The following is a 21120-nucleotide window of genomic DNA, read 5'->3' on the forward strand; positions in this document are numbered from 1 at the left end:
TGATGTTGTTCACCGTTCCGTGTTTACGTCCGGCCTGCACTAATAATGCCCTCCGCTTTAACTTCATTACGCGCTCTAGTAACAACCACAAAACCTTGGTCGGAAATGACTTTTATTTAGTGTCATCTTTCATATCAAATATTATTATTCGAAAAACCATAAAAATCCATTGTGCCTTTATGTTTGTATAGAAAAGTTTTAGCAACACAATAGGTATTGCGCAACAAGTGAAGTGAGTAATATTCGCGTGCAGGCGAGTGGCGGCGCGCTCGGAGCGCAACCTGATGACGCCGTCCAACCTGGCCGTGTGCTTCGGGCCCACGCTGCTGCGCGCGCCGCGCGAGTCCGTGGCCGCCATCCTGGACCTCAAGTTCTACAACGTGCTGGTGGAGACGCTGCTCGACCACGCCGACCAGATCTTCCAGCAGGGCCCGCAGGCAGCCCCTGTGCCGCAGGCGACGCCGGCGCAGAATGGACTCAGGTTAGTCAACCATTTCCTTTTACTAAAGCGAGTTGATATTGAATACTTTCAAACTTTAGCGATGGATTTGGACTATATATTTGGAAATCCTATCCCTGTCGCCCGAGAAGACAAATAAAACAGGCCAACGCGCCGCAAGAGATGCGCTCCATACCAAGTTTCCAATGCAGTATGTATTGCAAACATAGACAACATGAAATATTGCTGGAAATGGTGATATGCACCACGCCTACACACAATATGTCTAAATTTATTGCAGCCTTTAGGTGGTGTTTGTGCCTAACGCACATTTTTTCAATTTTCAATAGAATCGATGACGCTTGTCAAAGACGACAGAGACCTTTTGTCCTGGTTTCCGACCTTTTTGCTATTATAGTGTGCAACTTGCGATCGATCGATATAACCTGCAGTGCTTTTTGAATTGAATGGCGTGAAATGAAAGGTCGTCATGCCCATCGATACACCACGATAAATAAATGCACTTGGTTTTTTGTTCAAGTCCCAAATATGCAGCCTTTTAAAGAATTTCTGTGGCCGTTGTGGGGATTAACTTATTTTTTTTTTTAAATAAGTGGTGCCGTGCTCTTCAATATCATTGTAAAATAACTTCCTTCTACGGTTTCTGCTGTAGAAATCTTTATCAGTCGAGATTTTAATAGATACAAATCAGTCTCCATCTCACTAGAAAACCGCAAAAAAGTCCAACATATAAGTACGAGTGCGGTGATCTTTTTTTTTTTTCAGGTGCATTTTTGTTATAGTTTTTTTTGATTCACATATGTGGTTGCAATAGTGCGTAATCTTAGTTTAGTATTATGTCACTACCAGTGAGTTCCTATAATTGGCTTCCTATATCTTCTATATTTTTCTATGTTAATGTCACAGCTGTTGGATCTCCAAATAAAAATAATAAAAAAATATTTTTATACCCAAAGAAGTTTATCTCAATCTGATTTGTTTTCATTGCTCTGGAGTGTAAAGACTGTATGTACAGAGATCCTATTGCATGCATCCTTTCCTCTCAAGATGGAGGAAGCAGCCGGTAATCAATTTACACCGCGTATTGATTGTTTAACTTAAACGGGTTCAAGGGTGATGTACGCACCGGAGTTCACCTATTTAAATCAAACCCATTGATACCCACAACACAACACGCCGGAAATGGAATACAAACGAGGTTATAACAACTACCCCTTGCGTCACGCTCCACTTCCCGAGCTCCACGCAGACGCTGCGGGGGGGGGGGGGGGGGGGGGGGGGAGGCACACCTGCGCCTGCGCGCCAGGTGCGCAACCACTGCACACGTAACTATGGGATGTGCTCGCTGGATGCTTTTAACCTTGCACTTTTGGGGTAAACATTGATTCAGAACTGAACTTGATGGGTGTCTTTTACCAACATTTGCTTGACTTTTTCCCTTTCAACTGTGGCTGGGCGCAGCACTAATACTTTGTTGCACGCTGATGACATGTTACGTCATTATTATTTCATCAATAATAACTGTCAAATCAAGATATATTATCTCAAAATTGACGACCATTATATCCTGCGGAGTGTCAACGCGAATAGGTCTCAGAACTTTCAGTGCTTGAAAATAGACGTAGGCTCTCCGAAACATGTAGACACTGATGTTTAAACTTAAACGTTTACTAACGACCATAATCCTTACAAAGTTACCATAATCATAATAATTTAGATATATTATTCATAAATATGTATGTATTAAATTACATGTCAAGACATTTTAGTATGTGGCTACAGTATTATTATAATGTAATTGTATTAAACAAATGAAATTGACCATCAGAATAAGAGCCCGAAGAGCGATTAATCCTGGACCTCCTGTCTCCCAACGTGGGGGGTCTCGCGGACGTTGTGCGGACTTTCTCTCAGATGGCCTACATATATTATATTAGTCAAGGTTAATCCGTGCCGTACTTGTTTGCCTGCATCTTTGGGAGTACCGAGATCAAGCGTAGGTTGTTGTTGATTGACCAGTCGTATTTCAATTGATTGTTGAGTGCACTTGCTTGAGTTGTATAAGTTATCTTTACGATTTTTATTAAAGCGCAAAAATAGCTGAGGTCGTGAGTTCAAGGCTCCACGGCCACGAGTCCGCGACGCTCGATTGTTTTAATGATTCTGGCTAGGAAAAGTTATACCTCAATGAATGAAAGATTTAAAAAATTGGCTAAGCGCATGTCGAGTCACGCTCACTAGGGTTCCGTAGTTACCATTCTGTGAGAATAGGCTAAACGGGGGCTATTAGTAAGTATCAAGTACATTACAAGCATAAAGGAGTAGGGAGTGCTGAATGTGGAATGACTTGCACCTGAGGTATTTCCTTTGCGCTACTACATGGGATTCTTCAAGAAGCGGGTATTAGGGATCTCAAGGGTCGGCAACGCTTATGTGACTCCTATGATATTGCTTATGTCCATGGGCGACGATGATGTTGGAGGCCCTTATTCGTTTTGAAAGACTTATCCTATCCAACGATACTCCACACCATTGGGTTAAAGCGAAAAAAAAAATACGTAAAAAACCTTTTATAGTTTTTATTTTACCGTTCTGTCGACATGCATGTTTTATGTATCCATACCAAATTGCAGCTTTCTAGCATCAACGATCACGGAGCAAAGCCGCGGACGGACAGACAAAATTTAAGGGTTCCTAGTTGACTACTTGGCTACGGAATCCTAAAAAAAGCTTAAAACGCCATGCTTTGAATATGATACACATTATAATGCCTTATGCGAGCTACCTTCTCGTAAAGAAGCGACAACATTTTTGGAAAGCTGCAATTATTTTTTTATTTTTTATTTTATTGAGAAACAAACAGTCTTAAAATAAACATATGAACAACTTAGCTAATAGCTACACATTGATTTCTTTATAGACCTATAGTTTCCTAATTTTAAAATTTCGATGTACAATTTAAAAAAAAATAGTGTAAACTGATAGTGTACATAACAAAAGCATAAATGTATATAACAAAAAAAAATAGAAATAGAGAACTGAGGAAAATCTCAAATTACAGGTACCTACTATCAGGTTGCTGCAACTTTGAACCGTTATTTTAGAAAAGACTATACGGTTCTTTTAAAGAGGCCTAATGAATTGCAAAACAAATGTGCGTCCATACATTTTTCATTGTACATACATATTTCATGCGCGCCCAATATATGAATGCTGTGTGTATTTCGTTCTGCTGTTAGGAATGGTAAATAATGCCTGACTGCGATAACTACGTTCATTTCACGTTCCTTAAATTATTAAATAGGAATAAAGAGAACATCCTTCCAAATGCGGCGCACTCGCGGAACGTGTGGGAGGCCACCTGGCCAGCATGGCCGGACTGGCTGCTAGAGGTATATCAGGTATAATTGCCCGTAATGACTGAACATATCTTCTTTGTTATGCCTTCTGTACGGGAGGTCATCAAACCTTTTACTTATAATTGTAAGCTAAATGTAAAATAAAAAAAATATTTTACGGCTATTTTTATGTAACAATTTTTGGAAGATAAGAATAGGAACTTTACGTATGCAAAGCTCACAGTTCCTTAGTTCACGCTTAATCGTAAGTTGTAGGTACTTGGGTGGAACAAGTCTCTTTGTGTTGTTATTCTGTCCCGTTGTCAGCAGTGGCACGTTCTGTGCAGCTCCAGCACTCCGGTCTGTCTACGACATGCCCGACAGTGCGTCTAGATCGAGTTCACTTGAAGCGCGCTCGCGGGGCGCGGGGCGCGGTGCCGCTTGTCTATATGATCATGCATGATACAACTGCTTAGCATATTATACACATACAGTCGAATTTATAAATATGTATATATATTTCATCTTATTGCAATGGATTAAATTAAGTTGTACTTGACTGTTGTATTTTTTAAAGGCTAAATTCTAGACCAAGATCTATAAACCATCATTCGATATAGTTCCCATTTGGTTAGTCAAGCAGGTGGAAGCTAGATTGCGCAATCAGCTTAAATATCTTTAAAGTCGCCATATGCTAGCGGCTGACACATCTCAGATACTATCGTCGCGTCAGTTTATCGACCATTTCTAAACCCTATTGCAAAGATATAACGTCTAGTGCACGAGTGTTGGTGCTGTAATTCGGTCGGGCGCGGCGCACACTCCGGCCCGCGGATCGAATAAAAAGCGGAAACGGGCGCGTGGCGGAGGCTGCGCCGCGCCGCCGCCACCTGGGCTCGTCATGTGCAGCGAACGAAAAAAAATAGAAGACTAACGTCAAACAAAATATCAGCTAAAAGTGGCCCCACTATTAAAACACGCAATACTCTTAACTGACCAATTCCAACTCGTCAAAGTTTAGGTCTTGTTCTCTTCGACGAAACTTCATTTGACCATGATTAATAGTCAATTTCAACCACCCGAACTACGATTAGTCTATTATAAAATGAGATGCTGTGATGGGCTGTAGCGTTGTCACTTGAAAATACATGACAATGGAAACCAACTCTAGGTAGACGGTTTCATGCAATATAGAACATGTTTTTCTCAAACTTGTTATGAAATGTTGACATGACTTACTTCAAATTAGGTCCGGAAATACTACATATCAGGTGCGATGAGTGAAGATGATATGTGAAGGAATTTCATACAGCCTTACACACCTAGGCCTGTAAGGCAACCTTCTTTTGTTTTTAAACGTCAAATTATGGTACATCTTGACATTCAACCATAAAAAACCTATAAGCAAAATTCTGTCATTATGCTCTTTTTTCTTTTTTTTACTTTTTGCGTTTTTTTTTTCTTTTTTAGAGTTTGTTAAATATTAATTCGGAGATTCAAAGGGGAACAAAAATTTCATTATTTTTGCCCTACGACGCACGGTTTAGGAGATACAGCCCCATAAAGTTTTTTTTTCAGTCATGCAGAAATCTTTATAGGGCTTTATCTCCTAAACTGTGCGTCGTAGCGCAAAAATAATGAAATTTTTGTTCCCCATTTAGTAACCCCAAAGTAATAATAAAAAAAACACAAAAAAGAAAAAAGAAAGAAAAAGAAAAAAAGCGTAATTGCGTGAATCGTAGCGCCAAAATAATTACATTTTTGTTCCCCTTCAATACCCCACGCACTAAATAACCTATCACATTAGGACATGAGACAATCATCATCAGTGGCGGGGCAAGACCAAAATTTTATGTGGGCAAGGTACATTTAGCGAGGCCCTCTGGTGGCGCAAGAAATAATGAACATTTTTACGTTGTGTTCGAGCAGATATACTGAATAGCCAATTACATCCACACTTACCGATATCGGCCCCGATAATCGTTTTCCGTATCACGGAATATCAGCACATCGTTAACAATATTTGAAATGTATAAAAATGGTTCATATGCAAAAATATCAAACATTGAACATTTGTGCACTGAAAAAAATTTTTGATCATTTTAACTAAGATCTTGTTTATTAAAATCATGTATCTTGTCTCCATATGAGCCTGTCAAGATCATGACTACTGTGACAAAGAGAATTTAGTTAAAATGTTCTTAGTTCCGGCTATCAAGTACTGTTGTAGAATTAATAAACACTGATTAGTTAGTTTCATTAATTATCTTGTCCAGTATAAGCATTAAACCTTAATATATTAATAAAGTTCATTTGTAGATTCAAGTAATCGCACAGTTGTATTCAATTAGATAATAGTTAGATTTAACCAAGACGCTTAGTTGAGTTTATCTAAATAATGCTTGCTTTAAAGAAGGCCACTTGTTTATGTCAATTATTATGTTGTTATACGCAAGCATTAATCTTTATTATAACAACAAAGTAATTTATAGAATCACTCAAGATCCTATAGCTTAATCAACTAAGATAAGAGTTATCCGAATAATGAAAGTGGTCCAATGTGTCAAGTAATCGCAGTTGTATTTAATGAGATAATAGTTGATTTAACCAAGACGCTTAGTTGAGTCTATCTAAATAATGCTTGCTTTAAAGAAGGCCACTTGTTTATGTCAATTATTATGTTGTTATACGCAAGCATTAAACTTTATAATAACAACAAAATAATTTATAGAATCACTCAAGATCCTATAGCTTCATCAACTAAGATAAAAGTTCATTCAACTAAGATCTAGGCTAGTTTGACTTTGAGGTTTGTTTGAATCTATTAAGAATGATTTGTTGATGTAGTCACGACAGGAAATAGATTCAATTAAGATCTTTTTCAAGGTAGTTGGTAGGTACTCATGACTACCTAACCGTCGTATGTACTAGGTGTATGCGAATCCATGTAACTTACATAGATATTTACTAAGTGTACACACAGTACACTATGTACTTAGTAAATGCCTATGTATGTTACATGAATTCGCTTACACTTGATAAAAACGACGATTTAGGTAGTCACCAATATACTACCTACCTTGAAAAAGTTCTTAATTGAATCCTTGTACCTAGGAGATTATAAAAAAAAAATACATTACGTAATTATTTCTTTATTTTTCTTTCTTTACAATACTTACTTACATTAATACCTAATAGGAGGACTCAACCTTAATGTTGTTTATTGTCATAAAAACCTTAGTTGTTTACCAACTAAGGTTTTTATGACAATAAATTTATTCTTTATTCTTGGCATTGGTCTTGGTGATGAAGAAGATGGTCCTGGGCTTTCTTCTCTGTTTCTTTTTTTTGTTGTCAAGGATCCTAATTGTTGGAAGCGCCTCCTTTTGTTCAGTACCTTGAATAATAAAAAACACTGTGTGTCAGGCAAGCACAGAGTAAACTTTCGTTTAAGCACATGCTACGTAAGCACTTTTTGGATAAGCTTCGTGATTGATTTTTAGTAGGTATGATATTTTCTACAGGTACATAGAGAGTGAATATGTATATGTAAGTTTATTATACAACCTATTTAAGTTTATTTAACATAATATGTATAACATAGAATATTGTTGTTTTATTTCAATAATCTCTCTCACGTATTGTTCTTTAAAGCACCTTTAATTACTGTTTCTATTTAGTCCAATGGTTGACTGGTAGAGAATGCCTAAAGGCATTAAGTCCGCCGTTTGTACATTATTTGTAATACTTGTGCAATAAAGTTTAAATAAATAAATAAATAAATAAGTATCTGGGACATTAGATACTGAAGCTTAGATTTATTTAATTGAGAACAAAATTAGATGAGTTTGGAGAACAAAATTAAAATTGACAAATTATTAATATATAACTACTATTTGCCTACTAATAAAATGGATAAAAATTAAAATTAACTAATTGTGAATTAAAACTAAACTCTAAAATAAATGTAAAAAGTAGGTACTTAAGTACATTAATTTTCAAGGACACAGGAACACTACCATGGTACAAAATATGCTTGAAAATCAGTGGTCATCCACCTACCTGATGTACGAGTTTGCCTCTTGCTTGAAGAACTGCGCCAGACGCAGTAGTACATGCAGGGATATAATACGTTGTGGTCCTTTCACCCGGAAAGAGTTCACTTATCAATTTTGTCCACTTGAAATAAATTTGACCAACTATTGGTGAATTTTTGTTCTCATTTAATATTTCTTTGGCAATCACAGACGCTAATAAATTTCTAGTAGCATCTCCATCTAAGCTACCGCCTTTATAAATCAGAAGTGAAGAAGTTTCGAGTGATTGTTTCAATAAATTTTCAAGTATCTGAAAGAAAATATTAGTAGGTAAGTAGGTACATAGGTATAAATTCAAAACAGAGATGGAATATTTTTTCACCTGTAGGTATGTAAACCTGTAATAAATCTATGTAGATAGATACATAATCCTATCCTACCCTATTAGGTAACTACTATTTTTTTAAATTTAATATTATAAATGCAAAAGTTCCAACTAAGACGGGGGCGGAGGCTAAAAGCTAATTATTAAAAGTATATCTGTACTACTTAAATGATCTGCTTAATATTTTATCATACATACCCCAGTTTGAGTTCCTTTTCCTAATTGTTGATGACTTGTTGTACTTGCAGTATTTTCTTTTGTCTCAGGGTTGTCTAATGGTATTACCTCTACAACACATTCAGATAGTTCGTCAGTTTCCTTCAAGCAATCAAACTGCAAGTTTGACAAATCCAGGCCCTGTAAACAATAATTCATAATAATAATTTGACTTAAGTCTAATAATACAATCGTAGTCTCACAGTCTCTGCCCCACTGCTGGGCAAAGTCCTCCCTCCCTCCTCATATTGATACCTACTTATTCTACATATCTAAGTAGGTAGCTATGTAAGCTACCGCCAAGTAGGTACCTAGTAGGTCAAAACAAACCAACAATCTGTTGCATGGTTGAGCTGGATAAGATGCTGACTGTACCTATCTAGATACCACCTAACTAATAGGTAAGTTGTCAATATAACATTTTACAAATAGGTACTTAGGTACCCAAACAAAATCACATAAAAAACTTACCGAAAAAGATGGTATACTAGTATCGTTTATTGGCAAAAACTCATTTTTCCACGAACGCCAACACCTTGTAAATAGCACCCTTGGTCCTGCCTGCAGAATAAGGTCCTTCAAGTCCTCTCGAGTCAGAGCCGATAACGCCTGGATTGTCATCCGCTGTTCTAAAAGCAAGTTTCATCATTTAACTTATCCTTTTACGTCAGTAAGTAAGTGCAAGTGGATGTGTGAAATGTATCGTAACAGAACAAGGTAGGTACATTTCATGAGTTACATTATGCCTGTTAAAACAACTTTTGATTTGGATCGTCACATATTTCTATGGTACTTACCTGTAAAAATTGGTACTAAGTCGTGTAGCTCCCAGGTCTTCAAAAGTTCGGCAACGTCATCCATTTCTGACTGGACCACAACAACACAAAATCACTATCAATACGTAAGTATCAGTAAGCGGATCACTAAATAGAGGCTTCAGGCTGCGCTCGCGTTGCCAGAGGCAGAACTCCACTTCACAATGCTCAGAGCTGTGGCGCTATTGAAGCGTCGCCGGAAAATGCGCGTGGCGGCAGACGGCAAGTCGAGACGCGCCGCGCGCGGGGGAAGGGAGACGCGTGGGGGGACTCGCTCTTATTAGTTTCAGTCAAATCTTATTTGAATCTACTAAGAAGATTGTTAGGTATAACGTACCTAGTTGAACACAACTATCACTTTATATGATTAAAATAACTTATTATAATTTGTAAATGCTATCATTATGTTTATTCAAACAATAACTTAATTATGTTTAATTTTATAATCAACATTGTTTATATACCACATAAATTATTTGCAGTAACATTGTAAATAATTAATACGACTAAGTACTAAATAATTGGTGCTACTAAAGAAAATTGTAGATATTACATTTTGTCTTGTTTTGTTCTACTTCATAGCGTCTTTAATGTAACATATCCAGTTATTATTTTAACTTTGCGCCTCGTTAATATAATAGACATAAATGGTTAATGCATGCACAGAGTCTTTGCAAGTGTAAATTATAGAAAATAACTAATTTAACGAGTGTAGTGTATGAATTCAAAAAAGTATTAGTTGTGTTTATAAAAAGTTTTTATTACATCAACAATTTACTTGTGTGTAACTTCAAACATATTCAGGTTTCTGTTACAACTACATGGTTTTGGTTTCAGTAAACAATAATAAGGTCATTTCAATTATTTTAACGCCAACTAAGAGAAAATGCTACTTAGTTGGAGTTCATTTTTTTCAGTGTGGCAGATAGAGGTAAAGTATTTTTTAAATGTCAAATATTGTAAAAGATATTTCGAGAAACGGAAAAATAGTCTTAATCGGGGCCAACGTCGCACTGTGGGCTGCGACGTCGCACTGTGGGCTGCGACGTCGCATTGTGGGCTGCGACGTCGCACTGTGGGCTGCGACGTTGGCCCCGCGAAAGGATAATCAACTATAGTATTTTTTACAACGAGTAAATAATAAGGGTTCTTAAAATTAAAGGGCCGAAGTTATAAGAGTGAAGTTTTCTCAGACAGCAGCAAGCCCTTAAAATGATAAGTTAAATCGGAATAAGAACCGATATATGTGTACCTAAATCAATTTGAATGGTAGAAAAAAAAAGTTGTACCAGTAGTATGAATATTCATAACAACACTGCTATTATGACCCTCAGAACCAAAGCGCGGGTGCGCCGCCCCGCACGCGCCGCGCTGCTAATGAAGTAGATTTAGTTAGATATCACTGGCAGACATTTGATTGACAAATCTGGTGTTGTGTTGGAGTGGAAAATAGAAATTTGAAGACATTTTTTGGAAGTTTAGTATCTTAATTTATTTAGCATGTAACATTTAAGCAATAAAATGCACTAAAAACTTATTATTCTATTATTTTTCAAAAACCGAGACTTGAATAAACTGTCGAGAGAGGCACAAATCCATCAAAACCATCTCTGACCTCTATGCATTGGCTCGGCCTTTCTATTGCGGTGATTCGGCATTGTTACACAAAAATAAAATCCATAAAAACCTTTCCATGTAGTACGAGTAAAAATGTTGAGGAGAAAATATCTTCAAGTAAGTAATTGCGATAATGGTATTCATAGCAATGAAATGTTGATGGCAATTCTCAGTAAATCCAGTTTAAGTGTGGGGCAAAAGTGATAAGCCGAATTCGTGTGAAAAATTTGGTCATTAGCTATCGCTAGATCTGAGGCTTGTGACAACATGCCGAGCAGGCCACTGCAAAGCGGTAGACTGGTCGGGACCAGCACGAGATTCTTTATTGTGTGAGAAGAGCTTATGCGCTTTGTTCAATCCTTTGGGGAAGTCCAATTTCCTTTGGGAAAACTTCTTAGTTAGGTAGGTAGTTTGGGCATTGTTCGCGCCGTGATATCTATATCTTTTCAATGCAAGTAAAATCTGGTTTATTAACTACCTATACTATAAGAATAAAAGCCTTTGATTCGTTCGGCAACGCAGCCTAACGACGATAACATAGGTACGTAAGCTGCAGGCCAAGAACCCTGGTCCCTGCGGCACTATCCGCTTAGAGATAAATCCCAGTCCCAAATAACACCGCGGTCATTAGGCGTTCTTTTGTTCCTTTCGGGGAAGCCCGTCATTAGCCGTCAAGTGATGTCGGTGTCGGACCACCAACGGAGTTTATTGTACAAAATCTGTCATTACTCATATATATGTATATATATATATATATATATATATATATATATATATATATATATATATATATATATTACAAACATTTAAACCTGATGAAACATAAAAAATATCTACTGCAACACGGTAGGTATACCTATTCATTTCTTTTAAATTTATTTACAAGTCAAGAGTACAATCTTGCAACAACTATTTAAAGTGCCAATCATTGTATAGTCTACCCCACTATATTTCATGTTCTTAACATGTGGTTGGTTTTGAAATGAATCAAGAATTATTTGAACATTATTAAATGTTGACTACAAACTAAAGTGTACCTACAGCCTTGTGAGTCTCCGCTTTGCAGCTGTCACTTGTTTTTCTGTCGCGTGCAGGGTGCAAGTGCTACTCTAACCACCAGCCGAGCACTGGCGAGTCAAACTAACCAGTTAAATGGGCCCAAAATGACAAGGTTTTAATATAGATCTCAATATCGCAAGTTAGACTGGTTGACCCGCTCGATGGTCCCGTTAGGCTGTGGGAATACGTTCAGGCCGCCGACCGGCGTGCGCCGCGACCGCCTAATTGCCGGCAGGTAGGCCTTCGCCGCGGCACAATCACTCCGACTCCCCATCCCTCTGCTCTCAGTAACTTGGACATTTATTCCAGTGTCAGACTAATCGCACCATATGTACTACACAATAAAGCTCAAACTAACACGACAATAACGGAATTCTTGAAACCTGCGGATGGCATTCGTACGCAATTGCATTCAATTTCAATAACGTAAACGTGTCAATGTGTACCATAAAAGATTTACTGCGCTCTGGAACATTTGCAAAATGCATTATAAATTGCAGTCCATTTTTTTTGCGTTCTTCTGAATAAATATGTAAGCTCTTTTTTGCCAGCACGTCTAATCGGTGGTCATTTGAACCGCCTGCAATTTGAAACGGACTAGACCCTCACTTAACTACAAAAAGCGTACAAGACAATAGAGACCAGAAAAACAAATAAACATTCGGTCAATGCATTCATTCCGGAGTCATTGTGAGGCGGGATTGAGAGATAACGCTGATAAGCGTAGATTTTGTTAGTAGTTTTTTATGGGTTTTTGGACTGTCCCTCGAAAACAAAAGCCTTAAGACTTACAGACAGCGCTTCGCCATTCCCTGCCGAGCGACAACAATGGAAAGCCCTGTTCTTTATTCGCTACAGATACTCGTTTGCGAGCTCTTTTAGCTGTAAATGGTTCTCTCTCTTCAATAAGTTTATACTGGTTTCCCAAAGTAAAATTGGTCTGTAAGCTTTGTTAGCAGCCCACCACTAGTAATATGCAGAATACTGTTCAATCGGTAGTAGCCCTCGAGCTGCGTATAATGGCGGGCCGGCTTTGTTCTCCGGCCTTGCTGCGAGACACGTTTAATTATCATTTTAATGCCTTAACAGCTTTTATGATTATATGTTTCGAGCTTTTGTTACGTGCAGTTAAAAATACAGTTGTCTTTATTATTTTTTACCTACGGGTATGTTCTGTAGTTTATGTCAGATTACTCTTAAAAGTCCTCTATCCGCATTGGGCTAGCATGGCATCAATAGCTCAAACCCTTTCTTATACTAGTTCAGAGGAGGCCTTGGCCAGCAGTGTGTATACTGTATAGGTTGGTGATGACGATGATCGATCCCATCCACCACAAAATCGAGTGATCTATAAAATCCTACCTAGACAAAGCACCTAAAACACTTCCTCTTATAACTCTATAAGATCGGGTCACATATTTTATATCGCGCTTCTCCGTATAAGATATTCCGCAAAAAGCGCTGGTGGCCTAGCGGTAAGCGTGTGCGACTTGCAATCCGGAGGTTGCTGGTTTAAACCCCGGCTCGTACCAATGAGGTTTTCGCAACTTATGTACGAAATATTCAATCATTTTCATTTTGATTATGCACTGATTTATCACCTACTGTTACTGTGGGCCTGCACACTTTCACTTTGAATATTACTTTGTTTTACTCACAATATATCTGTATATTATTTTGCAACCAATGGATAACTGTTTGGCCTAAGACGATGTATAAATACTTATGTAAGGTGTATATCTACGGCTGTTGATGTTGTTGTCCTGAATACCAAAAAAATGAAAAAAAAAATAGAAATATCATTTCATATTTACTAGTCGCTTTTCGGCCATAGAGACTATACATATCTGTTTTATTGTAGTAATTATTTATTTTAAGATAATTATAATGTAATGTTTACCCAGGTATTAGCTGTTGTATTTATAAATGTTGTTATGTATTTTTCATGTCACTATATGATGTTGCTATAAATGTTGTATTGACTTGTAAAAGAGCCCTTGAGGCCTACTAGTAGAATAAATTTTTGAATTTGGGTCAAGGAAAACATCGTGACGCAACCGGACTAATCCCAATAAGGCCTAGTTTACCCTCTGGATTGGAAGGTCAGATGGCAGTCGCTTTCGTAAAAACTAGTCCCTACGCCAATTCTTGGGATTAGTTGTCAAGCGGACCCCAGGATCCCGTGAGCAGTGGCGAAATGCCGGGACAACGCGAGGAAGATGATAATGAGATAATATTGGGTGCCGAGTGTGGCTTTAAGACTGCGATAGTCATACCATTTTAATTTCGGCTCCTAAGTAGCTTAGTACGCTACAGTATGTTTACGTTCACAAACTTTCTAAAACGCGTCAATCTCTCAATATCCGTAAAGCGATTTTCGACGTTTCGAACGTAGGTATAGCACACAAAAGCAATGAAAAAGGGACAGGCAGGACTTCGTTTATCCTCAGATCGAAAGTAGGTATCGCAAATTGGCTTCAAGTTGAGTGCATAATAAAATGGGCGCTCGAAGCCTTACGAGATAAGAATGCGCGGCAGCTGCGCGCCGGCATGCACACCTGCCGACGCGCGCGCATCTGCCGTGGCTCTGCCGAGCACTGCTCTCTCTGAACACTCATTTATATCCATTCTGATACAAATCAAGCAAAAAGAAAAATAATTTGATTACGGTTCGGATTGGGCAAATGAATATAGTACCGCTAATTAACTGGTTTTTGGTTCGCGTTGCGCTGACAATTAAACGCATAAGGAAAAATTCCCAAAGTTAACCATCGTTCGCACTCGCACCGTCAAGTGACAATTTTTGAGCTTTACTGCATAATTAAAGTTCACTGATGGTCAGTTAAAGAGTGCCGCTATTAAACATTGGGTACAAGCGCGGTGCGGGCCAATAATTGTGACATTTATAGACGTACAGCATCTTCCTCTGAAGTAAGATTTAAAATTCACCTACGGCGGTTCACTGCTACTATGTATGTCTTTTGGTTTTGATTGGGCACCACTGGTACTAGCACTTTCAGGGCGCCAGGCCGAAGATGACAATCGATTATAATCATAATCTTTATTGTTTGTGAAAAATGGGTGGGGAATGGGCGATTGCAGAAAACAAAACGAACCGCTAAGATAAACGTAAATATTGCATGGAAATGAGAGCGTTTCGTTTTGTTTTCTGCAAACGATTGTCGTCTTGGCTAGGCCCCTGTGTAAATTAATTTGGGTCGTCGATTGGGCATGCCATTGAAAACCCATCGAGCTGTCAATTTTATTTTAGTATCGGGAATATAAAAAAATATATTATGGTTGCCGCTATTTGTCACGTCATTACGCGTCAGGCGCGGATCCTCCTAATACGTTTATTCAATGTTGTCCTGTAAAAATGCACTTCTTCGTATCATTCTGATAAGATTACAATAATCGGTATTCAGTGACCGTCGTTGCGCTCGATCGATAAACGGCTCGTGTTAGAATCACCGAATCCTGTTTACATTTTGAATCTCGCTCAATGCTCAAATTGCTCAATGTCCACTCTCAAAGCATCTTAAGCATCCAGAGCCGTTAACAGACTCCGGAACAGTTGTGTTTGAAAGGAGATGCTGATGGAAAAAACATCTTTTGTCAATTATATCGTAGCGCGGAGGGTGCGCAAGAAAGACGAGTTTTTGCGCTGACACCTGGGCATACGCTCACCACACCAATATAGTCCCTATTTATCAAAACATACGCGTAATTATGCTTTGAGAGGGGATGCAAGCTGTAGATTGTTATTTTTATCTGCCAGCACTTTCCAGAATCGTTTTGAACTGTACGGTGGCGGACATATGTCTTCCGATTTATGTATGTTGTTGGACCCTCAACTCGAGTTGTGTTTGAAGATAATAATTTAAAGCCTTATTTTGCTTCTTCCTCGTCGGCCGTGTTTTTATTTATCAAAGATAAATTATTGGGCTGCGTCCCATTTCAGCTTAAACGATCTTTTTGCAAAAAATGTATATGTACTCGTATTTGGTTTCTTATCCCGGCCACCCCGCATGATGTATAAACTGATTTTCGATCACTCTCCGTCATTATTAATAGTAGAGTTTTAGAGAAGAAATATTATTATACCTTTTGTTGCGAACGTTTGTCCTTCAGTATATGTAAGTGCAGTTCCTGCTTTCATGTAAGTGAGTCAGCGCCTACTTTTGTCTGACTGTATGTTTATCAACAATCAATCGGGTTATACATCTCGTATCAGACTTTTGAAGACAATGCTAATTAGTAGATGTGTTGATCCCGTACACTTACTAGAACAAGTTTACCAGTGTTCTCACCAGTCACACGTCACACACGTGGGACTGTAGATATTATCTCAGTACACAAAGGTTGACTTTAGGTTTAATGTCAGTCCTCGTATGAGTGCAATCGCCACACAAACATGCGGAGAGCTCTGATTCTGACAGGTCGTAATTATATAATTGCTGAACTGACAACTACGAAGCAGGATATTTCAAGGTTGGGGTTATAAACAGGCATATTTCCTATTTTGTTTTATTGGTCGCGGTCTGTATTTTTACTCGTTGGCATGTTTGTATTCCAACGTTACGGCAAAACATCTGAGTCAATTTTGATAAATGTCCAATCTGTTTTTGTAGCCCGGATGACATACTTTGGTTACCTACATTTTCAACAGACTTTCTACACGAAAAAATTTTTTTACCGGGTTAGATTTGAAATTATGTATTAACTCCTTATTTGATACATTTAACCGATAATTAATTTATAATTTTGTCAAAACGTAACTTACTGGTGGATATTTAGCAGCTTTCTATTCCAATGTTTTATTAGTTAGGTTTTTTAAATAATTGTTTCTTTGTTAAGCTGTCCGAACTCGTACGTTAAAAACATTCTTTGTTGGACAACCCAGGAATAGCCCTTAGTAGAGCTATAATTAGGTGTGACAAACTTTTTAAGCTTTGACTGGTACAAAGTTAAGACGAGGTAAACGTCACGTCTGAAGCTGCTTCTCGGCTGAATACCTGAACGATGCCTGTCCGAAGCCCTGGCGGGCAGGTGGCAGGTGGCCACGTGTGGGTCGCGGGCGCGCACCGGGCCGCGCGCGCCAATCGCGGACCGCCCGGCCCCGTATATACCGCGCGCTGCGCCTGCGACACCCAGTCTTCAACCCTCAGGCGAACCGTGCGTTACTCTCAATACCGACCTAGTATCTCTGTGTTCTGAAGTTTATTGTGTTGTGAGTGAACTGTTTAGTGCCATCATGATTATCTGCTTGTCTGGATTCGTTATCGCTGGGTAGGTGTTCAGTTTTGTTTTCGTATTATCGTTTGGTTTGATGTAAACACAAATCAGCTGTGCTCCGTGACGTTTGGGAGAAGCAAGTCGTAAAGTTTAGCGTGACACTAAATTATTCTTGTCAATAGTCATGGTGTTTGCATGCACGGTGAGCAATGAAAATAACTCAGTTGCGAGAGCAATACTTGTACACTTTCATTTAAGATTTTACCTACATCCCTGAATTTACTCATAGTGATTATAGGTAGAGTCTGAAGTCGTAGTACAGTCAGCATCAAAAACAACAAAAACACGTGTAGAACAATTAGATTGCTACAGATACTTTTAGCGCAAACTGTAGCGATTTATCTTATTTAGTTGTTGATGTTTGTATAATGTATGTGTTTTGGACAATTTCAAGTTAGTAACTTATGATATAGTAGGCTGTCTGTCCCCGGGGCTCTAAAGCTTTCAGCGTACCTAATACGGCTCAGTTGGCCTTTAAAAAACAGATTAACTGACAGATTCGCATTTTTTTTTATACGAAATATACTTTAAGAACCACCTGTCTTCAGATTTTTATGGTGCAATAAAATTTAAACCCATCAGGGGTTCACATTTTCTTTAGTTCCATTCTTGTGTTGCTTTTTGATAAAGTGTGACTACTTATTCGTAACTCATGTGTTGTGTCATTGTTGCAGGGCTTCTCCCGCGCCGCTGTCCTCCGCTCTCCTCCGCGCCGCTGACTGCGTGAGTACCACAACAATCACAACTTTATACGTTCCACCACCACTTCCCCCAGGCGGCAGGGAGCCTGTCTAGCAGCCAATGGGGGATCCTGGGTTTAAGGCAATTTTTTGGGCGATGAACATAAATCTAGAAATTCCTCAATAGGGAACCCTCATTTAATTTGTAGATTTTTTTTATTCACAATAAGTTACACATTAAGCAGTTATTTGACGGTTTATACTTTTTATTTAATGTCAAATATAATTAATATTTTGAACAAAAATGACACTTACACAGTTAATGTAAACCTTACTTGTAAGTGTCTAGGTTAACCGCCATAACACCTACAGCATTGACATATATCTAAGCAGGGGCCTTACGGGCAATAAGAATGGGGCCAGTACGGTTTAAAAGTTTTTATGTATTTTCATGTCACTATATGATGTTACTATAAATGTCGTATTGACTTGTAAAGAGCCCTTGAGGCCTACTTGCAGAATATATTTTTTAAGTTGAATTTTTTGAAACAGCGGTGTCACGCACACGAATTCGAGCCAATCGTGCAGTCTAACGCCACAACGCGATCGGTTGATGAGTTCGCATCACGCGCGCAACTGGTCGCAACTAGTTGCTCTAGATTGCGCGTTAGACACTACTGAACTAGCACCATTCTTAGTGCCCGTGAGGCCAGTCTCTAGATGTAAGTACGTCGATGACCTATAGTTGTCCATGGCGCCGCGGGCACGATTAAGAACGACGACTTTTGGTTTTAGGTGTTCTTGGCGTTGAAAGGGTTAAACCTACCATGTATTTCGCACACGCCAATATTTGTATAAGTAAGTGAGAGTAACGAGAGCACACGTTTGGTCCCGCAGAGCACGTCCGTGCCGGCGATGCCCCCGGGCGGCGGCGGCGGCGCGCGCTACTCGCCGCACCACCAGCAGCTGCTGCAGCACTTCGCGCCGCCGCAGCTCGCCGCTCTCAGAGGTGCCCGACCAATATGGAATACTAGTTTCACTTTTTAACTATCTGACCCATTTTTTCAAATGTACAACAATAAAAATAGAAAAACAAATTTTAAAACGAATTACCCGTTTTAGTTTCCTCTTTTCCGGGGGCTCTTTAGAAATCGTTAGAAAATTAGGGTCAGTCGCACCAAACTCTCTATCATCGTTAAAACGTCCGCAATATTGTATGTGTCGTATGGGAAATTAATAATGTTCGTCTTATTCTACAATAACATACTCGAAATATTTGGAAGGTATGAGTTGGGACTGAGGTTTTTTTATTCGGCAGGTGCGACGAGATCCAGCAGCAGTTCGGCGGAGTCGGTGTCGAGCAGCAGCGCCTCCCCCCCTCCCCCGGGCGCGCCGGCCCCCCTGCCCCTGCCCCTGCTCCCCCCCCTCCCGCCGCCGCACGCCGCCGCCGCCGCGCCGCTGCACGCCCGGCTCTACACGCACCCTTACAGGTCTATACCGAACGCATCCCTTCAAGCCTTGGCTCATTCAACCGAAACAACTACTACCACACACTTCCCTGCCCATTTGTACACCTTAACCCTATTCCAGGCATAGTACGATTTATCGACCACATACGCGCCATTAGAATTTCAGCTTTAGCATTCCGATTTAAGGTTCAAATTAGATTACACTTTCAAGATATGTTACTTGTCTTCAAATGAATCATCAAAGCTGTATTAATTGGAATATATTTGGATTTTTTGGGAAAACCTTGTAGATTGGTGCGGCCTGGAAAAGGGTTAATTTCTGGCAAAAAAGTTTATCTGTGTCATAGATGGTATATAGGTAGTATGTATTCGTATGTGTCCAGTTTTACACGATTAATTTATTTTAGAATCTTCGAAATCACTATTTTTCTAAAACTTCAGGTTTGCTACACCTGACCCTAAAAAGGATAATTTTAGCTACAAACACTTTTATTCAGATAGGTTTCCTGATGAGCTTTATATTTTAATAAAAAATGATGACATTAATAAGTAGTCTTTTTGCATCAGCAGACGCGTGCGCACCCTGTACGCGTGCCTGGGCGAGAGCGAGGGCGAGCTGTCGTTCGAGCCCAACCAGATCATCACCAACGTGACGGCCAGCGCCGAGCCGGGCTGGCTGCGCGGCACGCTCAACGGCAAGAGCGGCCTCGTGCCCGAGAACTACGTGGAGCCGCTGCCCTGAGCGAGCCGAGCCGAGCCGACCGCTGCCGACCGTGGCCGAGCGCCCGACGCCGCTCCGAGGCCGGGCGCCGGGCGCCGCACGTACCATATCCTCGTACCTACTATGCTAAGTTGTTGATTCTTTTGTACGTCTGTATATTTTGTATATTGTAAATAAGCGTTTGTTGATATTTTAACTATTTATATTATGTTGTGGATATTTTTACCAAATATACTATATTGTACGAAGTCCGTTTGTGGATGTATTATACAGATTAATATATATCCTTGAGTTTTATTCCCGCCTATCGATTTCACGCACATAAGTCTAAAGATCCTAAAATACTAAAATTTCTAACACAATTTTCATATGAATAGCCTACATACCAAATTTAAGACCGCTCCAGAAGATGATGTTCATTGTAAAACCATTTGCCATTACAAAATTATGCCCTAAAATATTTTTAGTCTATACCAATTTTTAATAACACATCACATAACCGTAGTAGTATTATAAATATACACCCACTGTAGAGGCCGATCGTCCATCATCTCATAATACTTCGGGCACTCACGGTACACGGTCGTCCACCTCCATACAAACAAATCACAATCAGGTCCCGGCGTCAGGAGCGCATCGAGTAGTGTCAATGTTCGAGGGAGCGACGAATGTGTGCGCGCCGCCGTGCGCGCCACCGTGCGCGTCACCGTGCGCGCCACCGTGGACGCCACCGTGCGCGCCACCGTGCACGCCACCGTGCGCGCCACCGTGCACGCCACCGTGCGCGCCACCGTGCACGCCACCGTGCGCGCCGCCGCCCGCCGACAGAGGGCGCTCCCGCCAGCTCGGCCCGAGCGCGTCGACTCATACGGGATCCACACAATTGCAAGGTCTCAGACTTACTTCTCACTAATGTTTTTATATAAAGACGAGCTGTATGGCCCTTGGACTAAAAATACTGCGGACGGAGTATCGGTAAAACACAACTAGGATTCCATCATCCACCAATTTCCTAGTATTTACGCGTG

At 39.6% G+C, this 21120-nt stretch overlaps 2 protein-coding genes across 3 annotated transcripts in view; one reads left to right on the plus strand and one right to left on the minus strand.

Moving 5' to 3' along the window:
* Positions 1-20214, plus strand: part of LOC133525231 (uncharacterized) — a 72018-nt gene extending 51804 nt beyond the window's left edge. The window contains 7 exon segments of the mRNA XM_061861520.1: positions 254-481; positions 3765-3861; positions 16939-17216; positions 17897-17945; positions 18800-18911; positions 19221-19392; positions 19939-20214. Of these exon segments, the coding sequence (XP_061717504.1) occupies positions 254-481; positions 3765-3861; positions 16939-17216; positions 17897-17945; positions 18800-18911; positions 19221-19392; positions 19939-20113 (1111 nt within the window). The 3' untranslated portion in view covers positions 20114-20214.
* On the minus strand, positions 5880-9749 carry LOC133525200 (uncharacterized). Of its 2 annotated transcripts, XM_061861486.1 has the most exons (5): positions 9234-9749; positions 8908-9065; positions 8419-8577; positions 7861-8145; positions 5880-7195 (listed from the first exon to the last, which is right to left on the minus strand). In XM_061861486.1, exons 1-5 carry the CDS (start codon positions 9295-9297, stop codon positions 7025-7027), a joined length of 837 nt encoding a protein of 278 aa, XP_061717470.1. In that variant the 5' UTR covers positions 9298-9749; the 3' UTR covers positions 5880-7024. The 2 variants fall into 2 exon arrangements, with proteins under 2 accessions (XP_061717470.1, XP_061717471.1); XM_061861487.1 differs by lacking the exon at positions 7861-8145 and having other exon boundaries at positions 8506-8577.
* Positions 20215-21120: the final 906 nt, after the last annotated feature.

Source organism: Cydia pomonella, chromosome 14 (genome assembly GCF_033807575.1).
Source record: "Cydia pomonella isolate Wapato2018A chromosome 14, ilCydPomo1, whole genome shotgun sequence".
Classification (NCBI taxonomy): Eukaryota; Metazoa; Arthropoda; class Insecta; order Lepidoptera; family Tortricidae; genus Cydia; species Cydia pomonella.